General features: G+C 44.3%; 1 protein-coding gene across 3 annotated transcripts in view; it reads right to left on the reverse strand.

Moving 5' to 3' along the window:
- Positions 1–16715: 16715 nt before the first annotated feature.
- SGK1 (serum/glucocorticoid regulated kinase 1) overlaps positions 16716–23656 on the reverse strand; it is a 125669-nt gene continuing 118728 nt past the window's right edge. Inside the window, exons 1-12 of one of the 3 annotated variants that reach the window (XM_084623218.1) lie at positions 22768–22966; positions 22520–22595; positions 21766–21841; positions 21208–21312; positions 20595–20678; positions 20351–20482; positions 19974–20086; positions 19628–19751; positions 19181–19276; positions 18745–18900; positions 18550–18639; positions 16719–17843 (exon numbers count right to left, since the gene is read on the reverse strand). In XM_084623218.1, coding sequence (XP_084479344.1) covers positions 17676–17843; positions 18550–18639; positions 18745–18900; positions 19181–19276; positions 19628–19751; positions 19974–20086; positions 20351–20482; positions 20595–20678; positions 21208–21312; positions 21766–21841; positions 22520–22595; positions 22768–22843 — 1296 coding nt within the window. In that variant the 5' untranslated portion in view covers positions 22844–22966 and the 3' untranslated portion in view covers positions 16719–17675. Of the gene's footprint in view, positions 17844–18549; positions 18640–18744; positions 18901–19180; positions 19277–19627; positions 19752–19973; positions 20087–20350; positions 20483–20594; positions 20679–21207; positions 21313–21765; positions 21842–22519; positions 22596–22767; positions 22967–23656 lie in introns of those variants that run through there. The other 2 variants (XM_084623220.1, XM_084623219.1) reach the window with 2 other exon arrangements.

Raw genomic sequence — 23656 nt, forward strand, 5'->3', positions numbered from 1 at the left:
CCATGAGGAGCCAAACAGTTAGTCAGGGAACTGTATTGTCTGTTGCAGACCTATGGGCTAGTAGATGTTTGGAGGTTCTCCCACCCACTGTTAGGCAGTACTCTTGGCTGAAGGCTACTCCCAACCAGATCTCAGGGGCTAGACAGGATCACTTTTATACCATGAAGGCCAGTGTAAATATGTTTGTTCGGTTTTCCACGACCCCCACTCATTTGTCTGATCATCATTATGTCTCTGTCAGTGTGTGTCTCCCTCTTCCTTCCTGTGCTTCCCACTGGCACTTTCATACCAAATTATTACAGGACTTGAATTTCACCCAGATGGTTGCTGTGTTTTGGAAGTGTTGGCAACAGCACAAGGCCCTGTATAAATTCCTGAGACAGTGGTGGGATGTGGGAAAGGTCCAGATCCAACTGTTCTGCCAACAGCATACCCAGGCTGCCACATGGCCCTTGTATCAGGCCATGCACGCTGGAACAAGCCATCTTCGGGCTTCATGGCACCTTGATGGAAACCCAGTGCAGCTTCATGAAACCTTAACTGAGAAGTACTAACTCCTGAGGTGCTTGTTGGAAGAGAAGTTGCAAGGAGCCCTGGTTCAGACCCATTTTACTCAGCTCCATGAAATTGAAGTTCCCACAAGATTCTTTTGCAGATTGGAGTTTTTTTGCCTGTGGCTACTGGATGGTCATCTGATGTCTGACCCTGCTGAGATCCAGAAAACAACTGTTTCTTTTACAGTATTCTGTAGCACTGGCAATGGAGGAGCCGTACCAGAGATTACCCCATCTGACTGGACACCCCAATGTTACTGCAGGAACTGTCCCCCATCTGAGGAACAGTGGTGTCTGGACACCCCATTGTTACTGCAGAAACTCTCCATTGTAGTCCAACTTTCTATAGGCAAGGCCCCAGGTGTTGATGGGCTGCCATCTGAATTTTACAAGCATTTTTGCATCTTATTGGTCCTGACTTTTTTCTAGTGCTGCTGGAGTGTAACTGGAAGAAAGAGTTGCACCTTAGTTGTTGCAGGGTAGTGATCACTCTGCTGCACAAAAAAGGGGACCTCTGTGACTTACGGAACAGGTGACCTATTTCTCTTCTCTGTTCTGATCATAAGATTTTATCCAGAGCCTTAGCCAACCAGCTGAAGGACAGTCTGGACTCTTTGATACCCCCTGATAAAACACATTGTATTCCTAACTGCTGTATTTTGGATAATTTGCTTTTAATTTGTGGTGTTTTTGCTGTTAGCAAACTTTGTAATCTGGATGTAGGGCTTGTTTCAATGGACCAGGAAAAGGCCTTTCATAGAGTTAACCATAGTTATCTTTTAAAAATGTTAGACGCTTTTGAGGTTGGGCCAGTGTTCTCTTCTGATATTTCTTTATGGTACCATAACATTTTTAGTGTCCTAAAGATTAATGTGGATCTTAGCCACTGCTTCCCAGTTCACAGAGGCAACAATCAGAGATGTCCTCTGTCTAGGATGCTGTATGTCTTAGTTTGAAGCCATTCCTGCACCTCCTCAGAAGCCGTCTGACTGGCCTTTCTGTGCCAGGGGTGTTGGATGCTTTCCTGGTTCATCTGTCAGCCCATGCGGATAATATCTCAGTTTTCATCATGCCTGAGACTGACGTGCAGGCACTTTGTGCCTGTTTACAAGTGTATGAACAGGGTCTTCTGTCTGCATTAACTGGGAGTGATAGGGTGTACTCCCTACACTGGCCCTGAAAGTGGGTTGAATTAGACCAGGTGGGCTCGATCAGCCAATGAAGCTGCGAAGAGGGAGATATAGGCTATGTGGAGGGTACTAATTAGAAGGAAGTTCACCTGTGAGGGAACAAGCAGGGCATCTATAAAGCCAGGAGGCTGGCAGCAGGGTGGGATGCTGAAGGGAGGAAACCTGCAGTTTCTCTCCTTGAGGTAAGGGAGAAGAAAGGAGGAGAGGAACCCCCTGGAAAAGGGTTGACTGAGTAGGCCTAAGAGAGAGGGCCTGACTAGGGAAGCTGGAAAATGAAATGCTTGCAGAAGCAAGGTAGGAAGTGGTCCAGGAGTGAGGGTGGTAAGGTTGGAGTAGCTGCAGACCTTAACTGGGCACTACAGGACCTTGGGCTGGAGCCCAGAGTAGAGCGTGGGCCTGGGCTCCCCTACCATGCACTGCAGAGTGGTGTTTGCATAGGGTAGTGAATGGGAAGTCTGCCTGAGTCGCTGCACGAGTGATGTAGTGAAGGCATAGGGTGACCAGGTGTCTGGTTTTCGACAGGAACAACCGATAGAAAAGGGACCCTGGCGGCTCTGGTCAGTACCGCAGACCGGGCCGTTCAAATGCCAGTCAGCGGAATTGCGGCGCTAAGGCAGGCTAATCCTTACCTGTCCTGGCTTTGTGCTGCACCTTGGAAGAGGCCAGCAGGTCTGGCTCCTGGCTCCTAGCCAGGAACTGTGGCCAATGGGAGCTGCAGCAGCTGCAGCTGCAGAGCCCCCTGCCGCACCTCCACCTAGGTGAGGATCTGCTGGCTGCTTCTGGGGCTCAGCGCAGTCTGTGGTTCCAGGACAGGCAGGAAGCCTGCCTTATCCCCCTCACTGTGCTGCTGACCGGGAGCTGCTGGAGGTAATCCCCTGCCCCAACCCTGAGCCCCAATCCCCTGCCCCAGCCCTAAGCCCCCCCAACCCAGAGCCCCCTCCTGTACCCCAAACCCCTCATCCCTGACCCCACCCAAGAGCCCATGCCCCCCATACCCCAACACTCTGCCTCAACCTGCAGCCCCCTCCTGCACCCCCTCCTGGAGCCCTCACCCCCTCCCACACCGCAACCCCCTGCCCCAGCCTGGATCCCCCTCCTGCACCCTGAACCCCTCATTTATAGCCCCATCCCAGAGCCCACACCCCCAGCGAGAGCCCTCACCCCCTCCTGCACCCCAACCCCCTATCCCAGCTCAGTGAAAGTGAGTGAGGGTGGGGAAGAGTGAGCCACTGAGGGAAGGGGAATGTAGTGAGCAAGGGGCAGGACCTAGGGAAGGGCCAGGACTATGGTGTTCAGTTTTGTGGGATTAGAAAGTTGGCAACCCTAGCAAGGCAGTGGGCATGAGGACTGCCTGACACTGCCTGTGGAGAGAGACTTTGAAAAGCTCCCCCAGAAGGGGGATCACAGTGTGACCTGGCTGGAGGGCTGAGCCCTGAAGCAGCCATACTGCAGCTCTGTGAGCTGGAGGAGAGCTGTGACGGTGGAAGAGAAGAAAGGGGTGCTAAACTGGGCAGAGGTAATCCCCAGAATAGCCAGAAAGAGGTGCCACCCAGCAGTGAATAGAGGAGCCCGTGACACTCAAGTAAGAGGAATTTTATCTTACTGGGCTCTTGTTAGCACAGTGGTCCCCCTTTGTTGCCCCAACAATTGCAGTGGGACACCTCTGGGATTAAGGTGTTAAGGGTCTTTTTCGGATCTGAACAATACATGCTGAGGAACTGGGAGGGGGCTGAGGAGAAGGTGCAAGGCCATCTGCAGAAATGGCACTGGCTCCTTCCTGGACACTTTTTTCAGGGGCAGGTTTTGATTGCCAACAATCTTGTTGTCTCAACATTGTGGCACCAGCTAGTGTGGCTGCACCCTGCCTTGGGCCTTTCAGTGGCATATTAACCATTTTTTTTCTAATCATTACCACTGGTTGTGCCCTCTTTGCTGCTCCTGCCATTAGATGAAGGGGTACAGCGACTCATTGATTTAGTCAGCAGCATGGCAGCCTTTTGCCTCCAGTCCATGCACCTGTTGCTGTACTCTTATACTCTGGCTCCCTGCAGGCCTGGCAGTCCCTTGCTTTTTCTCTCCTCCATTGCACTGGTGGAATGGGCTTTAATGCTCATCTATTTTTGTTGGAACCTGGTTGATTAGTGTCTAGATTTGCCTTCATTCTATAATGGCCCTTTTAACACCTGATGACTTCTGCAGAGTGTGCGACCGGACCAGGCATTTTCCAGTTTATGACTCTTGGAAGAGCTGCTGTTTTTTAACCCACTTTTTCCTGATGAAGTACTTTCCTCCAGGAGCCCATTTTCTGCCTTTACTCAGGCTGTGTTGACCAAGCTGAACCACTTGATTGTTCCTAGTTGGTTAACCGAGAAGTCAGGACAGCTCTTGCTGTTTAGACCAGAATCTGGCCTGTGTGTTTTTTGGATAAGGTCCTCTCTAAATACCAGGTGGTGCTTCCTCTGCAGGCTGCTCAGTATTTGTGGGAAGTTTTTTCCGGGATAGTTCTTCCAGGGGAGAATCCTGTGTCCTCCCCTTCTGTTGATGAGATCCTTGAGCAACCAGGCAGATTGTTGTCCTGGAAGGGTTTGGTGAATATTCCATTTGCAACCATGACCAAGAAGGAGCTCTGTGGCATGTGTGTCAAGCTGCAGTATTATGCCACCCTCTCTGATCTCCCTGATACAGCCTGGAGGATGCCCCTGTCCCTGGTTGACTCTATATCCCCAGCTTGGAGGACATTGTAAAAACTACCTCTTTTTAAGTGCTCCAGTATCTTGCAGTGGAGGGTCCCACACAGTATAGTAGCAATCAAGCATTTTGTGCACCATATTACCCCTAAGATATCTGCACAGTGCCCCTTATGTTTGGCTTCAGACACCGTGTTCAATTTTATCCTACATTGCCCTCCTTTGATTCCTCTTTGTGTTTTTTTGCAGCAGCTTTTCTGAGGGTTAGAACTGGTTTTCTCCAAGCCGCTCTTTGTTCTTGGAATGAGATACAGTGCTCACATTCAGCCATTTTCATGCCTACCTAACTTTTTGCTGAGTCATGCAAAACTAGCTGTTTTGAAATCTCTCCAGAACCTAATGGCCAGGGTAGAGCGGTATGATGTGCTGGGGCTGTTCTGTGCACTGATTGTGGTCTGGCTGCAGATTGATTACACCTTGTATAAATTGACTTGTAACCTGGACACTTTTCAGCTGACTTTGTGTGTTAACAATATTTTGAGTGAACTTGGTGACGATGCTCTAGTGATTCTTGTATAATGTTCACTTAATAAGAGTTTTGCTTTATTTTATTGATATATTTTGTGTGTATATTGTAATTTTATAAAATCTGAAATACTTTTGAATGAAAGTTTATGCAAATAAAGGTGTTTTTGTCATCTCTCTCTCCCTCGCTCTCTCATTCTCTTTTCCCCCTCTCTTAAATATTAATTGAAAATAAACATGTCTCTAAAATAAAGGATTTTTTTCTTTTAAAATCAGTTTTTAAATCTATTTGTTTCCACACATTTTAATTATCTTTCTATACCCTGGTCTACACTAGGACTTTAGGTCGAATTTAGCAGCGTTAAATCGATTTAAACCTGCACCCATCCACACAATGAAGCCCTTTATTTCGACTTAAAGGGCTCTTAAAATCGATTTCCTTACTCCACCCCTGACAAGTGGATTAGCGCTTAAATCGACGTTGCCGGCTCGAATTTGGGGTACTGTGGACACAATTCGATGGTATTGGCCTCCGGGAGCTATCCCAGAGTGCTCCATTCTAACCGCTCTGGACAGCACTCTCAACTCAGATGCACTGGCCAGGTAGACAGGAAAAGAACCGCGAACTTTTGAATTTCATTTCCTGTTTGGCCAGCATGGCAAGCTGCAGGTGACCATGCAGAGCTCATCAGCACAGGTGACTATGATGGAGTCCCAGAATCGCAAAAGAGCTCCAGCATGGACCGAACGGGAGGTACGGGATCTGATCGCTGTTTGGGGAGAGGAATCCGTGCTATCAGAACTCCGTTCCAGTTTTCGAAATGCCAAAACCTTTGTGAAAATCTCCCAGGGCATGAAGGACAGAGGCCATAACAGGGACCCGAAGCAATGCCGCGTGAAACTGAAGGAGCTGAGGCAAGCCTACCAGAAAACCAGAGAGGCGAACAGCCGCTCTGGGTCAGAGCCCCAAACATGCCGCTTCTATGATGAGCTGCATGCCATTTTAGGGGGTTCAGCCACCACTACCCCAGCCGTGTTGTTTGACTCCTTCAATGGAGATGGAGGCAATACGGAAGTAGGTTTTGGGGACGAAGAAGATGATAGCTCACAGCAAGCAAGCGGAGAAACCGGTTTTCCCGACAGCCAGGAACTGTTTCTCACCCTAGACCTGGAGCCTGTACCCCCCGAACCCACCCAAGGCTGCCTCCTGGACCCAGCAGGCGGAGAAGGGACCTCTGGTGAGTGTACCTTTTAAAATGCTATACATGGTTTAAAAGCAAGCATGTGAAAGGATTACTTTGCCCTGGCATTTGCGGTTCTCCTAGATGTAGTCCTAAAGCCTTTGCAAAAGGTTTCTGGGGAGGGCAGCCTTATTTCGTCCTTCATGGTAGGACACTTTACCACTCCAGGCCAGTAACACGTACTCGGGAATCACTGTAGAACAAAGCATTGCAGTGTATGTTTGCTGGCATTCAACCAAAATCCGTTCTTTATCTCTCTGTGTTATCCTCAGGAGAGTGAGATATAATTCATGGTCACCTGGTTGAAATAGAGTGCTTTTCTTCAGGGGACACTCAGAGGAGCCCATTCCTGCTGGGCTGTTTGCCTGTGGCTAAACAGAAATGTTCCCCGCTGTTAGCCGCAGGGAGGGGGGAAGGTTGAGGGGGTAGTCACGCGGTGGGAGGAGGCAAAATGCGACCTTGTAACGAAAGCACATGTGCTATGTATGTAATGTTAACAGCAAGGTTTACCCTGAAAGAGTGTAGCGAGTGTTTTATAAAATGTGTCTTTTTAAATACCGCTGTCCCTTTTTTTTTCTCCACCAGCTGCATGTGTTTCAATGATCACAGGATCTTCTCCTTCCCAGAGGCTAGTGAAGCTTAGAAAAAAAAAAACGCACTCGCGATGAAATGTTCTCCGAGCTCATGCTGTCCTCCCACACTGACAGAGCACAGACGAATGCGTGGAGGCAAATAATGTCAGAGTGCAGGAAAGCACAAAATGACCGGGAGGAGAGGTGGCGGGCTGAAGAGAGTAAGTGGCAGGCTGAAGAGAGTAAGTGGCGGGCTGAAGACAGGGCTGAAGCTCAAATGTGGCGGCAGCGTGATGAGAGGAGGCAGGATTCAATACTGAGGCTGCTGCAGGACCAAACCAGTATGCTCCAGTGTATGGTTGAGCTGCAGCAAAGGCAGCTGGAGCACAGACTGCCACTGCTGCCCCTCTGTAACCAACCGCCCTCCTCCCCAAGTTCCATAGCCTCCACACCCAGACGCCCAAGAACGCGGTGGGGGGGCCTCCGGCCAACCAGCCACTCCACCACAGAGGATTGCCCCAAAAAAAGAAGGCTGTCATTCAATAAATTTTAAAGTTGTCAATTTTTAAAGTGCTGTGCTTAAAGTGCTGTGTGGCATTTTCCTTCCCTCCTCCACCACCCCTCCTGGGATACCTTGGTAGTCATCTCCCTATTTGTGTGATGAATGAATAACGAATGCATGACTGTGAAGCAGCAATGACTTTATTGCCTCTGCAAGCAATGATTAAAGGGAGGAGGGGAGGGTGGTTAGCTTACAGGGAAGTAGAGTGAACCAAGGGGCGGGGGGTTTCATCAAGGAGAAACAAACAGAACTTTCACACCGTAGCCTGGCCAGTCATGAAACTGGTTTTCAAAGCTTCTCTGATGCGTACCGCGCCCTCCTGTGCTCTTCTAACCGCCCTGGTGTCTGGCTGCGCGTAACCAGCAGCTAGGCGATTTGCCTCAGCCTCCCACCCCGCCATAAACGTCTCCCCCTTACTCTCACAGATATTGTGGAGCACACAGCAAGCAGTAATAACAATGGGAATATTGGTTTCGCTGAGGTCTAAGCGAGTCAGTAAACTGCGCCAGCGCGCCTTTAAACGTCCAAATGCACATTCTACCACCATTCTGCACTTGCTCAGCCTGTAGTTGAACAGCTCCTGACTACTGTCCAGGCTGCCTGTGTACGGCTTCATGAGCCATGGCATTAAGGGGTAGGCTGGGTCCCCAAGGATACATATAGGCATTTCAACATCCCCAACAGTTATTTTCTGGTCTGGGAATAAAGTCCCTTCCTGCAGCTTTTGAAACAGACCAGAGTTCCTGAAGATGCGAGCATCATGCACCTTTCCCGGCCATCCCACATTGATGTTGGTGAAACGTCCCTTGTGATCCACCAGAGCTTGCAGCACTATCGAAAAGTACCCCTTGCGGTTTATGTACTCGGCGGCTTGGTGCTCCGGTGCCAAGATAGGGATATGGGTTCCGTCTATAGCCCCACCACAGTTAGGGAATCCCATTGCAGCAAAGCCATCCACTATGACCTGCACATTTCCCAGGGTCACTACCCTTGATATCAGCAGATCTTTGATTGCGTGAGCTTCTTGCATCACAGCAGCCCCCACAGTAGATTTGCCCACTCCAAATTGATTCCCAACTGACCGGTAGCTGTCTGGCGTTGCAAGCTTCCACAGGGCTATCGCCACTCGCTTCTCAACTGTGAGGGCCGCTCTCATCTTGGTATTCATGCGCTTCAGGGCAGGGGAAAGCAAGTCACAAAGTTCCATGAAAGTGCCCGTACGCATGCAAAAGTTTCGCAGCCACTGGGAATCGTCCCAGACCTGCAACACTATGCGGTCCCACCAGTCTGTGCTTGTTTCCCGAGCCCAGAATCGGCGTTCCACAGCATGAACCTGCCCCATTAGCACCATGATGCATGCATTGTCAGGGCCCATGCTTTCAGAGAAATCTGTGTCCATGTCCTGATCACTCACGGGACCGCGCTGACGTCGCCTCCTCACCCGGTATCGCGTTGCCATGTTCTGGTGCTGCATATACTGCTGGATAATGCGTGTGGTGGTTAATGTGCTCCTAATTGCCAAAATGAGCTCAGCGGCCTCCATGCTTGCCTTGGTATGGCGTCCGCACAGAAAAAAGGCGCGGAACGATTGTCTGCCGTTGCTCTGACGGAGGGAGGGGCGACTGACGACACGGCTTACAGGGTTGGCTTCAGGGAGCTAAAATCAACAAAGGGTGTGCCTGTACATCAAGGAGTATTTCAGGCAGGACTGCACGGAGGGTTCCAATAAGAAATGGTGCACCTAAGTTATCGTTGTTATTGGAACAAGGAGGTTAGCCTGGCCTCTGATTGATACATGGCTAGATTTACCTCGCTGTACCTTCTCTGTGAGTGACTGCAGTGTGATCTAGACAGGGGAGGAGGCAAATGAGTACAAAACAAATCTGGTCTATTTCTTGTTCTGACCCACTCCATCTATCTTTTACATCTTTGGCTGGCAGCAGACGGTGCAGAAGGACTGCATGCCATCCACATCTCATGGCTGCTTGGCAGAAGATGGTACAGTACGACTGCTAGCCATCTTCATCTCTTGCCTGCCTGGCAGAAGATGGTACAGTACGACTGCTAGCAGTCCGTATCGCCTGCCCGCTCACCATAAGACGGTTCAATAGGACTGCAGGACTAAAGAGAATGACCTGGTCAAGTCACTCCAAATTTAGTCCCTGCGCCCATGTCTGCCCAGGCGCTCCCAGCCGACGTGGCCAGGAGCACCTCGGACACGACGAGGACGACTACCAATCGTATTGCACCGTCTGCTGCCAGAAGGCAATGGGTTGCTGCTACTGTGCAGCAAAGCCGTACCGCGTCTGCCAGCACCCAGGAGACATAGGGTGACGGTTACCTGAGCTGGCTCCATGCTTGCCGTGGTATGGTGTCTGCACAGGTAACTCATGAAAAAAGGCGCGAAATGATTGTCTGCCCTTGCTTTCACGGAGGGAGGGAGGGAACGGGGGCCTGACGACACGTACCCAGAACCACCCGCGACAATGTTTTAGCCCCATCAGAGTGCTCCATTGTGAGTGCTCTGGACAGCACTCTCAGATGCCCGATTGTTTGCCATTGCTCTGACGCTGGGAGGGGCGCTTACAGGGTTGGCTTCAGGGAGCTAAAATCAACAAAGGGGGTGGCTTTACATCAAGGAGTATTTCAGGCAGGACTTCACGGAGGGTTCCAATAAGAAATGGTGCACCTAAGTTATTGTCCTTATTGGAACAAGAAGGTTAGCCTGGCCTCTGATTGATACATGGCTAGATTTACCTCGCTGCACCTTCTCTGTAAGTGACTGCAGTGTGATCTAGAAGAATGAGTCCCCTAGACAGGGGAGGGGGGGAAGCAAATGAGTACAAAACAAATCTGGTCTATTTCTTGTTTTGATCCACTCCATCTATCTTTTACATCTTTGGCTGGCAGCAGACGGTGCAGAAGGACTGCATGCCATCCACATCTCATGGCTGCTCGGCAGAAGATGGTACAGTACGACTGCTAGCAGTCCGTATCGCCTGCCCGCTCACCATAAGACGGTTCAATAGGACTGACTGCAGGACTAAAGAGAATGACCTGGTCAAGTCACTCCAAATTTAGTCCCTGCGCCCATGTCTGCCCAGGCGCTCCTGATCGACTTCACAGAGGCGACCAGGAGCACCTCAGACATGACGATGACGGCTACCAGTCGTACTGTACCGTCTGCTGCCACAAGGCAAGGGGTTGCTGCTACTGTGTAGCAATGCCGTACCGCGTCTGCCAGCACCCAGGAGACATAGGGTGACGGTTACCTGAGCGGGCTCCATGCTTGCCGTGGTATGGCGTCTGCACAGGTAACTCAGGAAAAAAGGCGCGAAATGATTGTCTGCCCTTGCTTTCACGGGGGGAGGGAGGGAACGGAGGCCTGACGATATTACCCAGAACCACCCGCGACAATGTTTTAGCCCCATCAGGCATTGGGATCTCAACCCAGAATTCCAATGGGCAGCGGAGACTGCGGGAACTGTGGGATAGCTACCCACAGTGCAACGCTCCGGAAGTCGACGCTTGCCTCGGTACTGTGGAAGCGCTCCGCCGAGTTAATGCACTTAATGCACTTAGAGCATTTTCTGTGGTGACACACACACTCGAATATATAAAACCGATTTCTAAAAAAACGACTTCTATAAATTCGACCTAATTTCGTAGTGTAGACATACCCTTTGTGTCTCACAGGTGTTCCTGAATTCCTCCATTTCCAAGCTGCAGTAGACAAACAACCCTTGATGCAGCTGGTGTGTCAAACGTAAACATGTCAGCAAGGTACTCTTGCAATGGTCTGAAAGATGGGTGTGACCAGTGATGGATGTTGCTAAAGATGCTTCATCTGAGGTGGGACTTGTCTATGCAGCGGCGCATTATTGGATAAGAGAATTGTCCATGACTAGACAAACTCTATGTGGAAGGGGAGTTAGAACTTTTGGTGAAAGCTCCTTTGGCCCTCACCTATTGGCAACTTAAATAATCAAGTTGTGGAAGAGGAATATGGAATTATTCCATGACATATGAGCTATCAGCTCTTTGTATTACTGAATACTAACAATTCTTCCAATCTTTCTTTTCCAGAAAGAAATTGGACTATATATTATAATGACCACTGGATGTCACTCTTGATCTGAATTCAGTTTCACTAGTGCAAACTGTCTCAGCAGAAAACAACAATGAATGCCTGGGATAGAATTAAACCAAGGTGACTGGTTGGCTCTGAGGATTGGTAATGGGATATCATCGATTTCTTCACCTCTGGGTAATTGTAGTTAGCAGATGAGTATCAACTAACAGTTGTTACAGCTTGTCAGATGCTTGGTGGTCAAAGGAATTTACTATCTAGTGTCTAGTGAACAGGCACCAAAAGTGCCACCACAATAGTTGGTACTCAATAGCATCCTCTTTGACAGTCCCTGCAGAGTGGTTAAGGACAGAAGGGACATGGATTCTGAATTTCCATCTTACCTCCAATGTCTTTATGTAACAGACAAGAAACTATGAATATTAAACCATTTGAATGTTTAAAGGCACCAGAAATTTCTGACACCAGAAGAAAAGGAGGACTTGTGGCACCTTAGAGACTAACCAATTTATTTGAGCATAAGTTTTCATGACCTACAGCTCACTTCATTGGATGCATCTCTAAGGTGCCACAAGTCCTCCTTTTCTTTTTTGCGAATACAGAGTAACAGGGCTGCTACTCTGAAATCTGACACCGGAGCAAGCCTCTGGCCATATTTCAAGCCGTTGCGCCAAAGCATAGAAGCACTAGAGCATCTCAACAAATTTTACAATTTTTTTATCAGGACAAAACAATATATTTTCCCCTACTCTCATGCTCATAAATGGATGGACCATTTTTGTGGAAACTTTCCCCCAAAAAATCCAGTCTGAGGCCCACACTTGGTATGAAAAATTTCAGGCCAGATAGTTAAATTTGGCAACGTTATAAGTAACTAAAACCAGGAGGTTATAATGGGAAATATCAGGCAACCTTAACTATAAATAGTGCTAGCCTATAATAATGTCCCTCACACACCGTATCACACAAAATACTTTAGAAAGAGCATGTATGGAACAAAATATACTAATCTTAGGTCATGGAATACCTAATTCATTTTCAAAGGAATGCATACACTGTACAAAGAAAAGGAATACAGCCTGGATTAGAATACCTTTATTTTGTGTACTTAAATATTTGTCAGTGCTCCCTTAACCTAATCCACCAAAACAGTATATCCAGACCCATAGTATCCCAATGAATGCAATTATGAAGTGCGTTGATAAAAGTTATTGGTCTGCAAATTGCCAGAACTCCATTAACTTTAAAAGAATTGAAACAATTTATTGCATTAGTCCATTAATTCCATTTTATAGTTGAGCCATATCGAGGTTAAGGACTTGCTTAAAGTAACACATGAAGCCTGTGGCAGACTAGTTTTCCAGACTCACTGGCCCAGATCCTCAAAGGTATTTAGGGGCCTAATTCCCATAGATTGGCACCTAAATACCTTTGAGGATCTAGGCCTTGTCCTTTATTTTAACCCCTAAACCATCCTTTTCTTTAGAATAAATCCCAATTTCTCCCATATCATTTAGGATCATTGACTGAGCATTCTTTAAAAAGTAATTAGGGCTGTCAAGAGATTAAAAAAATGAATTGTGATTAACTGCATGATTAAAAAAACTAATCGCAATTAATTGTGAGATTAATCACACTGTTAACCAATAACAGAATACCATTTCTTTAAATATTTTTGGATGTTTTCGACATTTTCAAATATATTGATTTCAATTACAACACAGAATACCAAGTTTACAGTGCTCACTACATATTTATTTTTTATTACAAGTATTTGCATTGTAAAAAACCAAAAGAAATAGAATTTTGCAAGTCAGCTGAGTACTGTAGTGCAATCTCTTTATCATGAAAGTTGAACTTAGAGATGTAGAATTATGTACAAAAAAACCCTGCATTTAAAAATAAAACAAAGTAAATCTTTAGTGCCTACAAGTCTACTCAGTCCTATTTCTTGTTCAGCCAATTGCTCAGACAAACAAGTTTATTTACATTTGCAGGAGATACTGCTGCCCTTCTTCTTCTTCTTCACAATGTCACCTGAAAGTGAGAACAGGTGTGTGCATGGCACTGTTGTAGCTGGCGTCGAAAGATATTTACATGCCAGATGCGCTAAAGATTCATATGTCCCTTCATGCTTCAACCACCTTTCCAAAGCACATGTGTCCAGGCTGATGATGGGTTCTGCTCGATAACAATCCAAAGCAGTGCAGACATTTGTTAATTTTCATCATCTGAGTCAGATGCCACCAGCAGAAGTTGATTTTCTTTTTTGGTGGTTCGGGTTCTGTAGTTTCCACATTGGAGTGTTGCTCTTTTAAGACTTCTGAAAGCTCCACACCTCATCCCTCTCAGTTTTTGGAAGGCACTTCGGATTCTTAAATCTTGGGTCCAGTGCTGTAGCTATCTTTAGAAATCTCACAGTGGTACCTTCTTTGCATTTTGTCAAATCTGCTGCGAAAGTGTGCTTAAAATGAACAACATGTGCTGAGTCATCATCCGAGACTATTATACCATGACATATATGGCAGAATGCAGGGAAAATAGAACTTGAAATATAAAATTCTCCCCCAGTGAGTTTAGTCACAAATTTAATTAATACATTGTTTTTTTTATGAGTGTCATCAGCATGGAAGCACGTTCTCTGGAATGGTGGCTGAAACCTGAAGGGGCATATAAATATTTGGCATATCTAGCACGTAAATACCTTGCAATGCTGGTTACAAAAGTCTTATGCAAATGCCTGTTCTCACTTTCGGGTGACATTGTAAATAAGAAATGGGAAGCATTATCTCCCATAAATGTAAACAAACTTGTTTGTCTTAGCAATTGGCTGAATGAGAAAGAGGACTGAGTGGACTTGTAGGCACTAAAGTTTTGCATTGTTCTGTTTTTGAGTGCAGTTGTGTAACAAAAAAAATCTACATTTGTAAGTTGCACTTTCATGGCAAAGAGATTGCTCTACAGTACTTGTATGAGGTGAATTGAAAAATACTTTTTCTTTCGTTTATCATTTTTACAGTGCAAATATTTGTGAAAAAATAATAATATAAAGTGAGCGTGTACTCTTTGTATTATGTGTTGTAATTGAAATCAATATATTTGAAAATATAGAAAAACATCCAAAAATATGTAATAAATTTCAATTGGTATTCAATTGGTATTGTTCTATTGTGCAATTAAAACTGTGATTAATTGTGATTAACTTTTTAATCACAATTAATTTTTTGAGGTAATTGCATGCGTTAACTGCAATTAATCGACAGCCCTAAAAGTAATTAAACGTGATAGACTCAGATTTTCCCTTCGGATATGGCTGCCATATGTTACATTCTGAGAGAGTAAAGTGCAGACAGGATATGCACCTTTCTTTTAAAAATAAAAAAGATATGCTTGGAAACACCAAAATTTGTAGTCACACTCACACTGCAGCTATAGTGTAATTAGCCAAAGAATTGTAAAACATGCAGAATTACAAATGGATTTTCTAAAAAAAAATCCCAAACCACTCATTAAAAGCTGCACAGATGCCTATGACTCACTTAAGTCCCCCTTTTCTTTATCACTAACTTCTCTAGTGTTTTTCTTGAAAGCTAAAGGAAGTATTTAGATTGCTTTTGTTATTTTAGAGCTGCAATTCAGTGCTTGCTACTTCACACTAATGCTGAGGAGACACAGTAAGGCAAAGGCAGTGTGCACTACAAAATATACATTATTCATTTTTTTTAACAAGTGCAGTTTCACTTTAATCATACACTAATTGATTAAGGATATTAGAAATATTTTGATAATATCTTAGTAATTTTAATCCTTGTTACCACAGCATTGTGTGTGCAAATTGTGCATTGGCAGATTTTGCAGGCGTCACTTGTGCACAGCTGAAAGTGTTATGCTGTAAACTCATTGCTTTTCTGCAATGTTAGGTTAATATATTAAAATAATTAGCACAGATGGGCCAGATCCTTAGCTGGTGTAAACAGACAAAGCTCCATTGGAAGACCTGGCCTTTTATGTATGTAGAGATTATAGCTGAAGTTAAAAAGCTTTAAGTTCATTTGTGTAGTAGGTAAGCAAAGAAAGCTTTCATTGTCTCTTCCCTTGTAAGTGTCTTCTATTAAAAAGTTTTGCTCATACTACTTTTATTTGAATGGCTTTATTTGCAAATAAAGTTGCCCAAATGGGTTTTGTGTGAAAAGTACTGGCATGATCCTCTGAGGTGCTAAGAACCATCAACAGTTGAAGTCAATGGGAGATGAGGACAGTGAATAAAACACAAATGTTCAGCACCTCACAGGCTCACACCATCTATTGCTTACATGCAGAAATGGAAGCTGAGTTGGGACCTCACTGAAAGTTTCCTTAAAATTTCTTCTGCTGAAAGTTGAACCATAGTCCCTTTGAGACCACGCATTCAGTGGCAGGAGCTCCTGTTGTTCAGCTCAGTTTCAGACACGTTCCCACCCCAGGAATTAAATACTTGTTCAGTTGAGTTTGCCCCAGTAGAAAAGTCTACCTGCCAGTTGACCTAGGCCTTGTCTGACTACATGAGAAAAATCAGTACAGAACAAACACCCACATGGGCAGTAGCATTGATGTAAGCAGGCCTGAAGTGTTTAACCAAATGCGTCATGAAAATCTACTCTGATTATGTTTCCATTACAGGCTGGTTTAAGATACCTGAGCCCTATCTACACTAGTGCTTTGGCCCAAGTACAGCATTGCTGTCGTAATGCTAGTACTGATTTTGTAGTGTAGAGGAACCCAGAAAGTGTCTACGAAAGGGCATTAGGAAGGATTGAGGCCAGAACAAACCCCCTCAGCATCAGGAATCATCTCCCATTGTAATTATACTTAGTGCTTGTGTATACTAGAAAGTTGTCTCACTTTAGCAGTATAACCCTTTAGAGCTAACAGTTGTACCCATGTAGGAGCACTTGTAACAGTATAGCTATTCCCATAGGGAAAGAATAACTACAGGTAAGGCACCTTGACACTGGTGTAACTGCATCCACACAAGGACTGTTATCAGAAATCACACTCCTAACCACCATAGTTATGCCAGTATAACTTAAAATTTATTCTTGACTTCAGCTAAGGCCTAGTTCAGACTAAAGATAAAGAGTCTGGATTTGCTTTTTAAACCCCTGAAAAAGCACAAACTTGACTGGATTTGTGAAGGAAAAGGTGTTTTTAAAATGAAAAAACTTGACAGTTTACAGAAATTTTCTCAAGATTTTACTGCAAACCAATGGGTTTGGTCACCAAAAAAAAAAAAAAAAAAAAGTACATAACTATGTTAATTACATTACAGTGATGGTGTACATTACAAGCCAGGCTGTAAGTTTAAATATACATCTAGAGTTACAACTGAATGTACAGACTTTTTTTATTTATTTTTTTTTACAATACATACAATGCAAACCTTCCCCTCCCCTTCCCCCCCCATAATGCCCACTTTACAGATGACAACTTTAAAAAAAACAAACAAGAAATAAACCAACAGCTTCGACCAACTGCAGCTGGGGCATTTTGGCCCATAAAAACCTTTCTAAAAATAGAAACTTTTCATAGCAGCAATGCTTTCTTCAAGCATTTGGATATAATTAATTGTGAGCCCATTTCAATAATTTTAGTTAACTGTATATTTACAAAACAAAAATCAATTTCTACACTTAATTTATCTTCCAAATATGGAAGAAACAAACAATGCCCCACATTGTAGTGTCCTGCAAGTGTCACATTGGTGCTTTAAACTAAGTCCCTCTGTAGTATGCATATCACACTCATACCATTTGTTCACATAGTAAACCCACATAACTGAACTGAGAAACACTCTACAACAGGAAAAGTTTGGAGCTTAACTCGATCTCATCAGAAAAAAAGGCACGTTTCATAAAATCCTCGTCACATCCAGGTCTTCAGGCAAGGCTTTTCAGAACATTATTTCCAAACAGCAGGTTATTATTCCTACAATCTACCATAGCAGGCTATGGCAACAGTCATTTCTTATGTTCTTTCCCAAGGAGATAGCACCACTTTGGGGGAAGAACGAATCAAAATGCTTGTAAGCTTGTTTAGAGGAGTTATGTGCTGTTTGAAAGAAGAAAAAAAAAAGCTTCCAGCAGTGTAGTTGAAATTAAGGCTGCAAAGCTGCCATGGTGGAGATGTGCAAATTCTGTTTCAAGATGACTGGTCAACTGGCAGCTCAGCCAGAAGGCCAATATAATAATTAAAAACCAAGAAAGGAAAACAAATGTTCACAGGAAAGAATCCATGGGTGGGGCATACGAAAAGCCCAGAAAGGCTTCAGCAGCTTCCTGGACACTAGCAGTAATGAGGATACTGTCGGAAGATTGGCCAATGGAGTTGGGGACTGGCTCATCGGTAAACTCGGGGTCAAAGTGTCGCAGATCACTCGGACCACTCTGTGGAAAATAAAAAAAGAAAACAAGTGTTTAGTCCCCAATCTCCATTTTTCATGATTTCACAGATCAATTCAAAATGTGAAGACTCTTGTAGGGGACTCACAGTGTTATTACCTCGGACTCACTGTTTAACAGTCTTGGACAATTTTAGATTGACTTTTTTGTTTTGAATCTTGCTGCATATGGTCTCACTAAAAACAAGATGATTCATTTTCAATGTATTGCCCTCCAACTAGCTCCGTGCAATAAAGCAAAACAAAATAATCACTCCACTCTCCTATACTGCAGTTTATGAAGCGGTGCCTTGGCAACTTGCAGTAGTAGACCACATTTAAATCAAAAAACTTTATCTAAATAACCAAGGTGTGCTTGTAGTTGTATATTATAATTTGACAAGATAGAAAATCTGTTTTGGGGCAGTTATTTAATTTCGGTCTCTTAGTTTCTGCATTTATAAAGTCAGTAAGAACTAAGTTCCCGGGTGTGTTCGAGAATAACCAATGTTTATGTAGAGCCAATCTAAGTGCTAGATTTTACTATCCAACTATTTAAAAAAAATCCATCAATAATCATTTTTCTGCTTATCCCCTTTAGTTAGAGCAAAAAAGTATAGTTACATTTTAGCCAGCTGCAGATGGCCTTTGGGCCACACCCTGTAAGGGGCAAAAAGCCTTCTCTACATTCTATAATTAGATGTGATACTTACCACATTTGGGTTAAAAGGAGGTGTAATCTTCTTATTAATGAGATCATCCCAGTTAATTGGGGAGAAGAAGATGTGATTCTTAATCTCCATCTGTTAAAGAAAAATTAGATTAATTCAGACAAGAGTAATTGAATAAGAGTGATGTGATTTAATTATTTCTTATACCATACACAGGAACTACAAAATTGTACTTACGAAGTCCTCCTTAGCACCAACTCTCTTTGTCCTATCCTTTTGTAACAGGCCTTCCAGAAGGTGTCTAGCAGAATTGGTAATATTTGGTTTCAATTGCAGGGGTTTGTTCAAGATATTGTCATACATTTCTGCTGTGTTCCTGCTGTAGAAGGGGGGCTGTGAGAAAGAAATAAAAAAGGTTAATAAGTCTATAAGTGCTTAATAAAAATTACAGATATGTGCATTCTACTATAATACCACGAGCTATTCTTATCTTCATGCCATGTGCTGCCCTTAATCCATACACAGAATTCTCAATGAGGATGAGGGCAGCAGAGGACATTGGTCAGGGTCATCATCTTAACTGAAGCCACAAGTGTAGGTAATAAGTCTGGAATGTTTTCTTGTAAGAACTAGAATAAGCTATACACGGGCAAATAAAATACCTGTTACTTACCAATCCATAAAGCATCTCATACAAAACTGCTCCAAGGCACCACCAGTCAACAGTCCTGTCGTAGGGCTGCTTATGAAGAACTTCAGGAGCAAGGTACTGTTAAACAGAAGAACGAGAAGCATCATATTAGCCAGAGGCGGAAGAATCTTAAGACAGAAACAAAATCCACACCAAACAAACCTATGTTCTTGAACTACAAGAAAAGCCTCCTAAGCTTATAGTTAAAATGTCATTTATATACACAACGGCTAGCTTGACAGCAGTTCCCATTGCATGGGGAATCATTATTCACCGGAAGGCTATCATTTTAAGGATCTTACTTTCTCCCATTTATCTATTCCATTGTAACTCTCCATCAGGTGTGCACATTTACTGTTGCCTCATCTACTCTTATCATACAGTTTATAGACAAACATTAACCATTTCAGAAATCAGAGCTAAGCATACCTCAGGTGTGCCACAAAACGTGGAGGTCGTGCCATTGTGTTCTATGTTCTCTTTGCAGAGTCCAAAGTCAGTCAAGATAATATGCCCCTGAGAATCTAGCAAGATGTTCTCTGGCTTCAAGTCCCTGTAGCAACAAGAGTTTAACAGAAATGTTAGTTCTTCTCAGTTAAAAAGTATTCTTAGTATTTTATGAGCATATGTATAGATTTTGCAAGTCTTTAAATTCTGAGAAAGTATTTTGAAAGTAGTTGTTTTAAACTAATATATATTGAAATCTACTTTACACAGATAAGGTACAAAATATGCATTTATAAATCATGCCTAAACTGAATTACACATTGCTTACCGATAAACTATGTTCAGAGAGTGCAAGTAACCCAGTGCACTGGCTATTTCAGCAGCATAAAACCGTGCTCTTGGCTCCAGGAAGCAACGTTCCCTCTGGAGATGGTAGAATAACTACAGGAGACAGAAAGAACAAGTTCTGTAAATGGTGCCAAAGCCTGTTAACAATGCATTTAATTAGACTTGACATATATAGCTAAAAAGAACAATAGCAGGAAATGGCCTAATGATCCTCTAGCAGTTTGAAACCTGGCAGACGGACGATGCTAAATCTAATAACTTTTCCCCTTGGAACTTTCTTTTTCATTTTTTTTTTTTTTTAAAAGATCTATACCACTGTGCACATGTTAGGAATTATTTCATTCACTTGCTGCTTACCTCTCCACCATTGATGTAGTCAAGGACAAAGTACAATTTGTCTGCAGTCTGGAAAGAAAAGTGGAGCCCAACCAGGAAAGGGTGTTTCACATTTTTCAGCAGGACATTGCGCTCTGACATTATGTGTTTCTCCTAGAAATAGAAAAAAAAAAAAATCAGTATTTAGTTACAAAATTTGCTAGCTAGTAGTAATTAACTATATTTGGTAGTTGCATCGCTGTATTGTGAACAAGGAGATGCTTACCTCCTTCTTTTTCAGGATTGCTTTCTTCTGCAGTACTTTAACAGCATAGAATTCTTCTTCCGCCTTATGCCTTGCAAGGAGAACCTGAAAGAGGTTAAAAATCCCATTACTTCAATATGTTGGAATACAGAGCAGAATATAAACACAGCTGTGAGAGACTATATCCAAAGCCCTTTATGCTACCACTGAGCGCTATTACCACTCTATGCTACCAGCTGCTTGTGGAAGCATTTTGCTAGCAACATCTAGCATTATCAGCAAAATGCCAGCCAGAAAAGCTGTGCATTTCAACTTTAAAGGGTTTTGTTTTTTTTAAATGGCCGATTCTCCTGGCTTCAAAAGCTACCCTCCCTCCACTCCTGCATAAGGGATCAACCCCAATTAATTATCCTCTCCTTAACTAAAGCACCCTGCCCCACCTATCCCCTGCAGGGCCAGCAACTTCCTCCTCAAAGCTGTGAAGTGCCCTCCTGACAGTGAAGCACTAGCGAACAAATGAAGAGATTTTGCCACTCTTGTTACTAAAGCGTGCTGGCTATAACCCCAACCCTTAAATAATTACATGCAATAGCAGCTAACTGACCAAATTAAGGTGGAAAGAAGTAGAACATACCTTTCCAAAACTTCCTTTTCCGATAACTTTTAAGAAATGAAAGTCTGATGGCTTGGCGTGTGGGTTGGATGATGGACCAAGATTGATCTGCTGTGATGGACTGGGCTGTAATTTTATAAAATACATTTGTTAAAAGATGTTTATTGGAAATTCTTGACCACAAAGGGTTTTTATATAAATCTAATCATGGATTTAAAGATTAAATTTGAGTTGGGTACATTAAATAAAGTCTATGTCCTTTTTCCCCAAGTTAGCATCGGATTACATTCAACTGTTTTTGTACCACCTCAAATGACAAATTATGAGAACAATGCGCACTACTTTAAAATCTCATTGAGGAATTGGCTGCTTTCCATATTTAGGCGATATGTAATGTATCATTTAAAAAAGAAAAGGTAGGGGTTTTATTCTAAATTGGTAACTCCTTTTTGAAGTTACATCACTACACTATGAGCTGAACTAAAAGGGACACTCTTGTTATGTTGCTAATTTACAGAAAAGCTATTTTTAAACATGTTTCTATTACTGAAAATGATTCACACAATGAAGACTACTTACTGGAGGGGAAGGATTAGCATTCATAAGTTCAGGCTCTTCAGGCTGGGAGATCTTCAAAATAGACTGAACTTCAGGGCTGCAAAGATTAGAGAGTACATTATTGGAACAGGTTTCAGAGTAGCAGCCGTGTTAGTCTGTACCCGCAAAAAGAAAAGGAGGACTTGTGGCACCTTCGAGACTAATCAATTTATTTGAGCATAAGCTTTTGTGAGCTACAGCCCACTTCATCGGATGCATTCAGTGGAAAATCCAATATTATTGGAACAGTTGCTCTGTGCAACAGGAAGACACATCTCACCTCTAGGGGGCATGCAAGCATTCTACTTATTAAGAATAAGTTTCAGTCTGGCAGACTACTGGGACAGTCTATTCATTTCAAACTAAAATGAACTAGGATGGGCTGGTCTTTAGAAACCAAAACTAATGCGTGCTCTCTGGTTTTATCTATGCCGAGTAAATCCAGTAAAGTTTCAGAGTAGCAGCCCTGTTAGTCTGTATTCGCAAAAAGAAAAGGAGGACTTGTGGCATCCGATGAAGTGAGCTGAAGCTCACGAAAGCTTAGGCTCAAATAAATGGGTTAGTCGCTAAGGTGCCACAAGTCCTCCTGTTCTTTTTTCAGTAAAGTTCGTTATATAACTAATAATATTATAAGAAAAAAATTATCTTGTGACAATCTTGAATACAGAAATCTTTCCATCATTAAAATGCAAGTATCGCTTTTCCGATCGATATGTACAAAACTGCTGCTACTTACTGCTTGCACGGGTAGGAGCTGGTGGCTATTTTTTGAATGAAGTCATTTAGCCCCATTCGTCTCTGTTTCATGAAAGCTGCAAATAAAAAGAAAAGAGTTACGACCGGGTATCCAGAACCGGCGTTTCTGAAAAAGAGAATCGGATACTTTGTTCTGACTTTCCGGTTCAAATGAACAAGGCCATCCAAAGCAGCTGTACCCCCAGAGAAGAGACGTGGTCACCCGACCTTTCATCACTTCAGACTCACCGATGAGTATTGCAACAACTCCCCGCATCTTTGAATACGTTAACGTGGGTCCAGACGCTTCGGCTCTGACTGTCATTGCGGAGCTAAGATGTGGGCCGGTGAAGAATAAGCCAAGCTGATGAATGAGTTAGTCCAGGGAAGCGTGGGCCGCTCTCTGTGCAGCCGGTGATCAAGGCAGTGCTGCCGCGCAGCTCGCCGAGCGGGTTTATGTAGAGACCCCGCCGAGGCGGGGGGAGAGGGAGGAGCCAACGAAGAACAACAATGCGGAAGAGGGAGTCTGGCTTCCAGGCGCCCAGAACGGCTCGGACTCGTACAGCTGGCGCCCGGCCCGTGGCGCTGCCCCGCCCTGCCTGGCTTCTTTGACGTTCGAGCGAGCCGGGGAAGGAGCCGGCCGGCCGGCAGGGAGCCCAGCGCTCTGCCGCGCGGGGGCAGGGACGCGGCGGCATTCCAGGGGTGTGCACGGCCATACAGTACAATAAGGCGCTGGGATCACCTTCACCCGGCTCCGCGGGACTGGAGAGGGGGTGGGGGGGGAGACGACGACGACACAGGTATTCTTCCGCCCCGCTGCCCACGGAAAGAAAAGCATGCCGCCTGGCCCTTTTCTCCTGCATGCGGCTTCCATTTCCACGGGGCTTTGAATTGTGACAAAGCTGAGAAGTTGGCAGCTTTGAAAAGGATGCAAGACGTGTGTGTTCCAGCCCTAGCTTTTCTGTGGCCTTCTTCCGTTGCAAAGCCTGCACACTGGCTAGCTAGCTCTGGCGACTCTCTCTCGCTAGAACGAGATTCCTGTGTGTTATCCCCCTGGCCCGTTTTTTTTTTCCCCCCTCTTCAAAAAGTTCAGCCAGTGAACCGTTGGAGTCAGCGGATACTTGTGGCTCACGAGTAT

Source organism: Lepidochelys olivacea (genome assembly GCF_965140295.1).
Source record: "Lepidochelys olivacea isolate rLepOli2 genome assembly, chromosome: 3".
NCBI classification, from domain to species: Eukaryota; Metazoa; Chordata; order Testudines; family Cheloniidae; genus Lepidochelys; species Lepidochelys olivacea.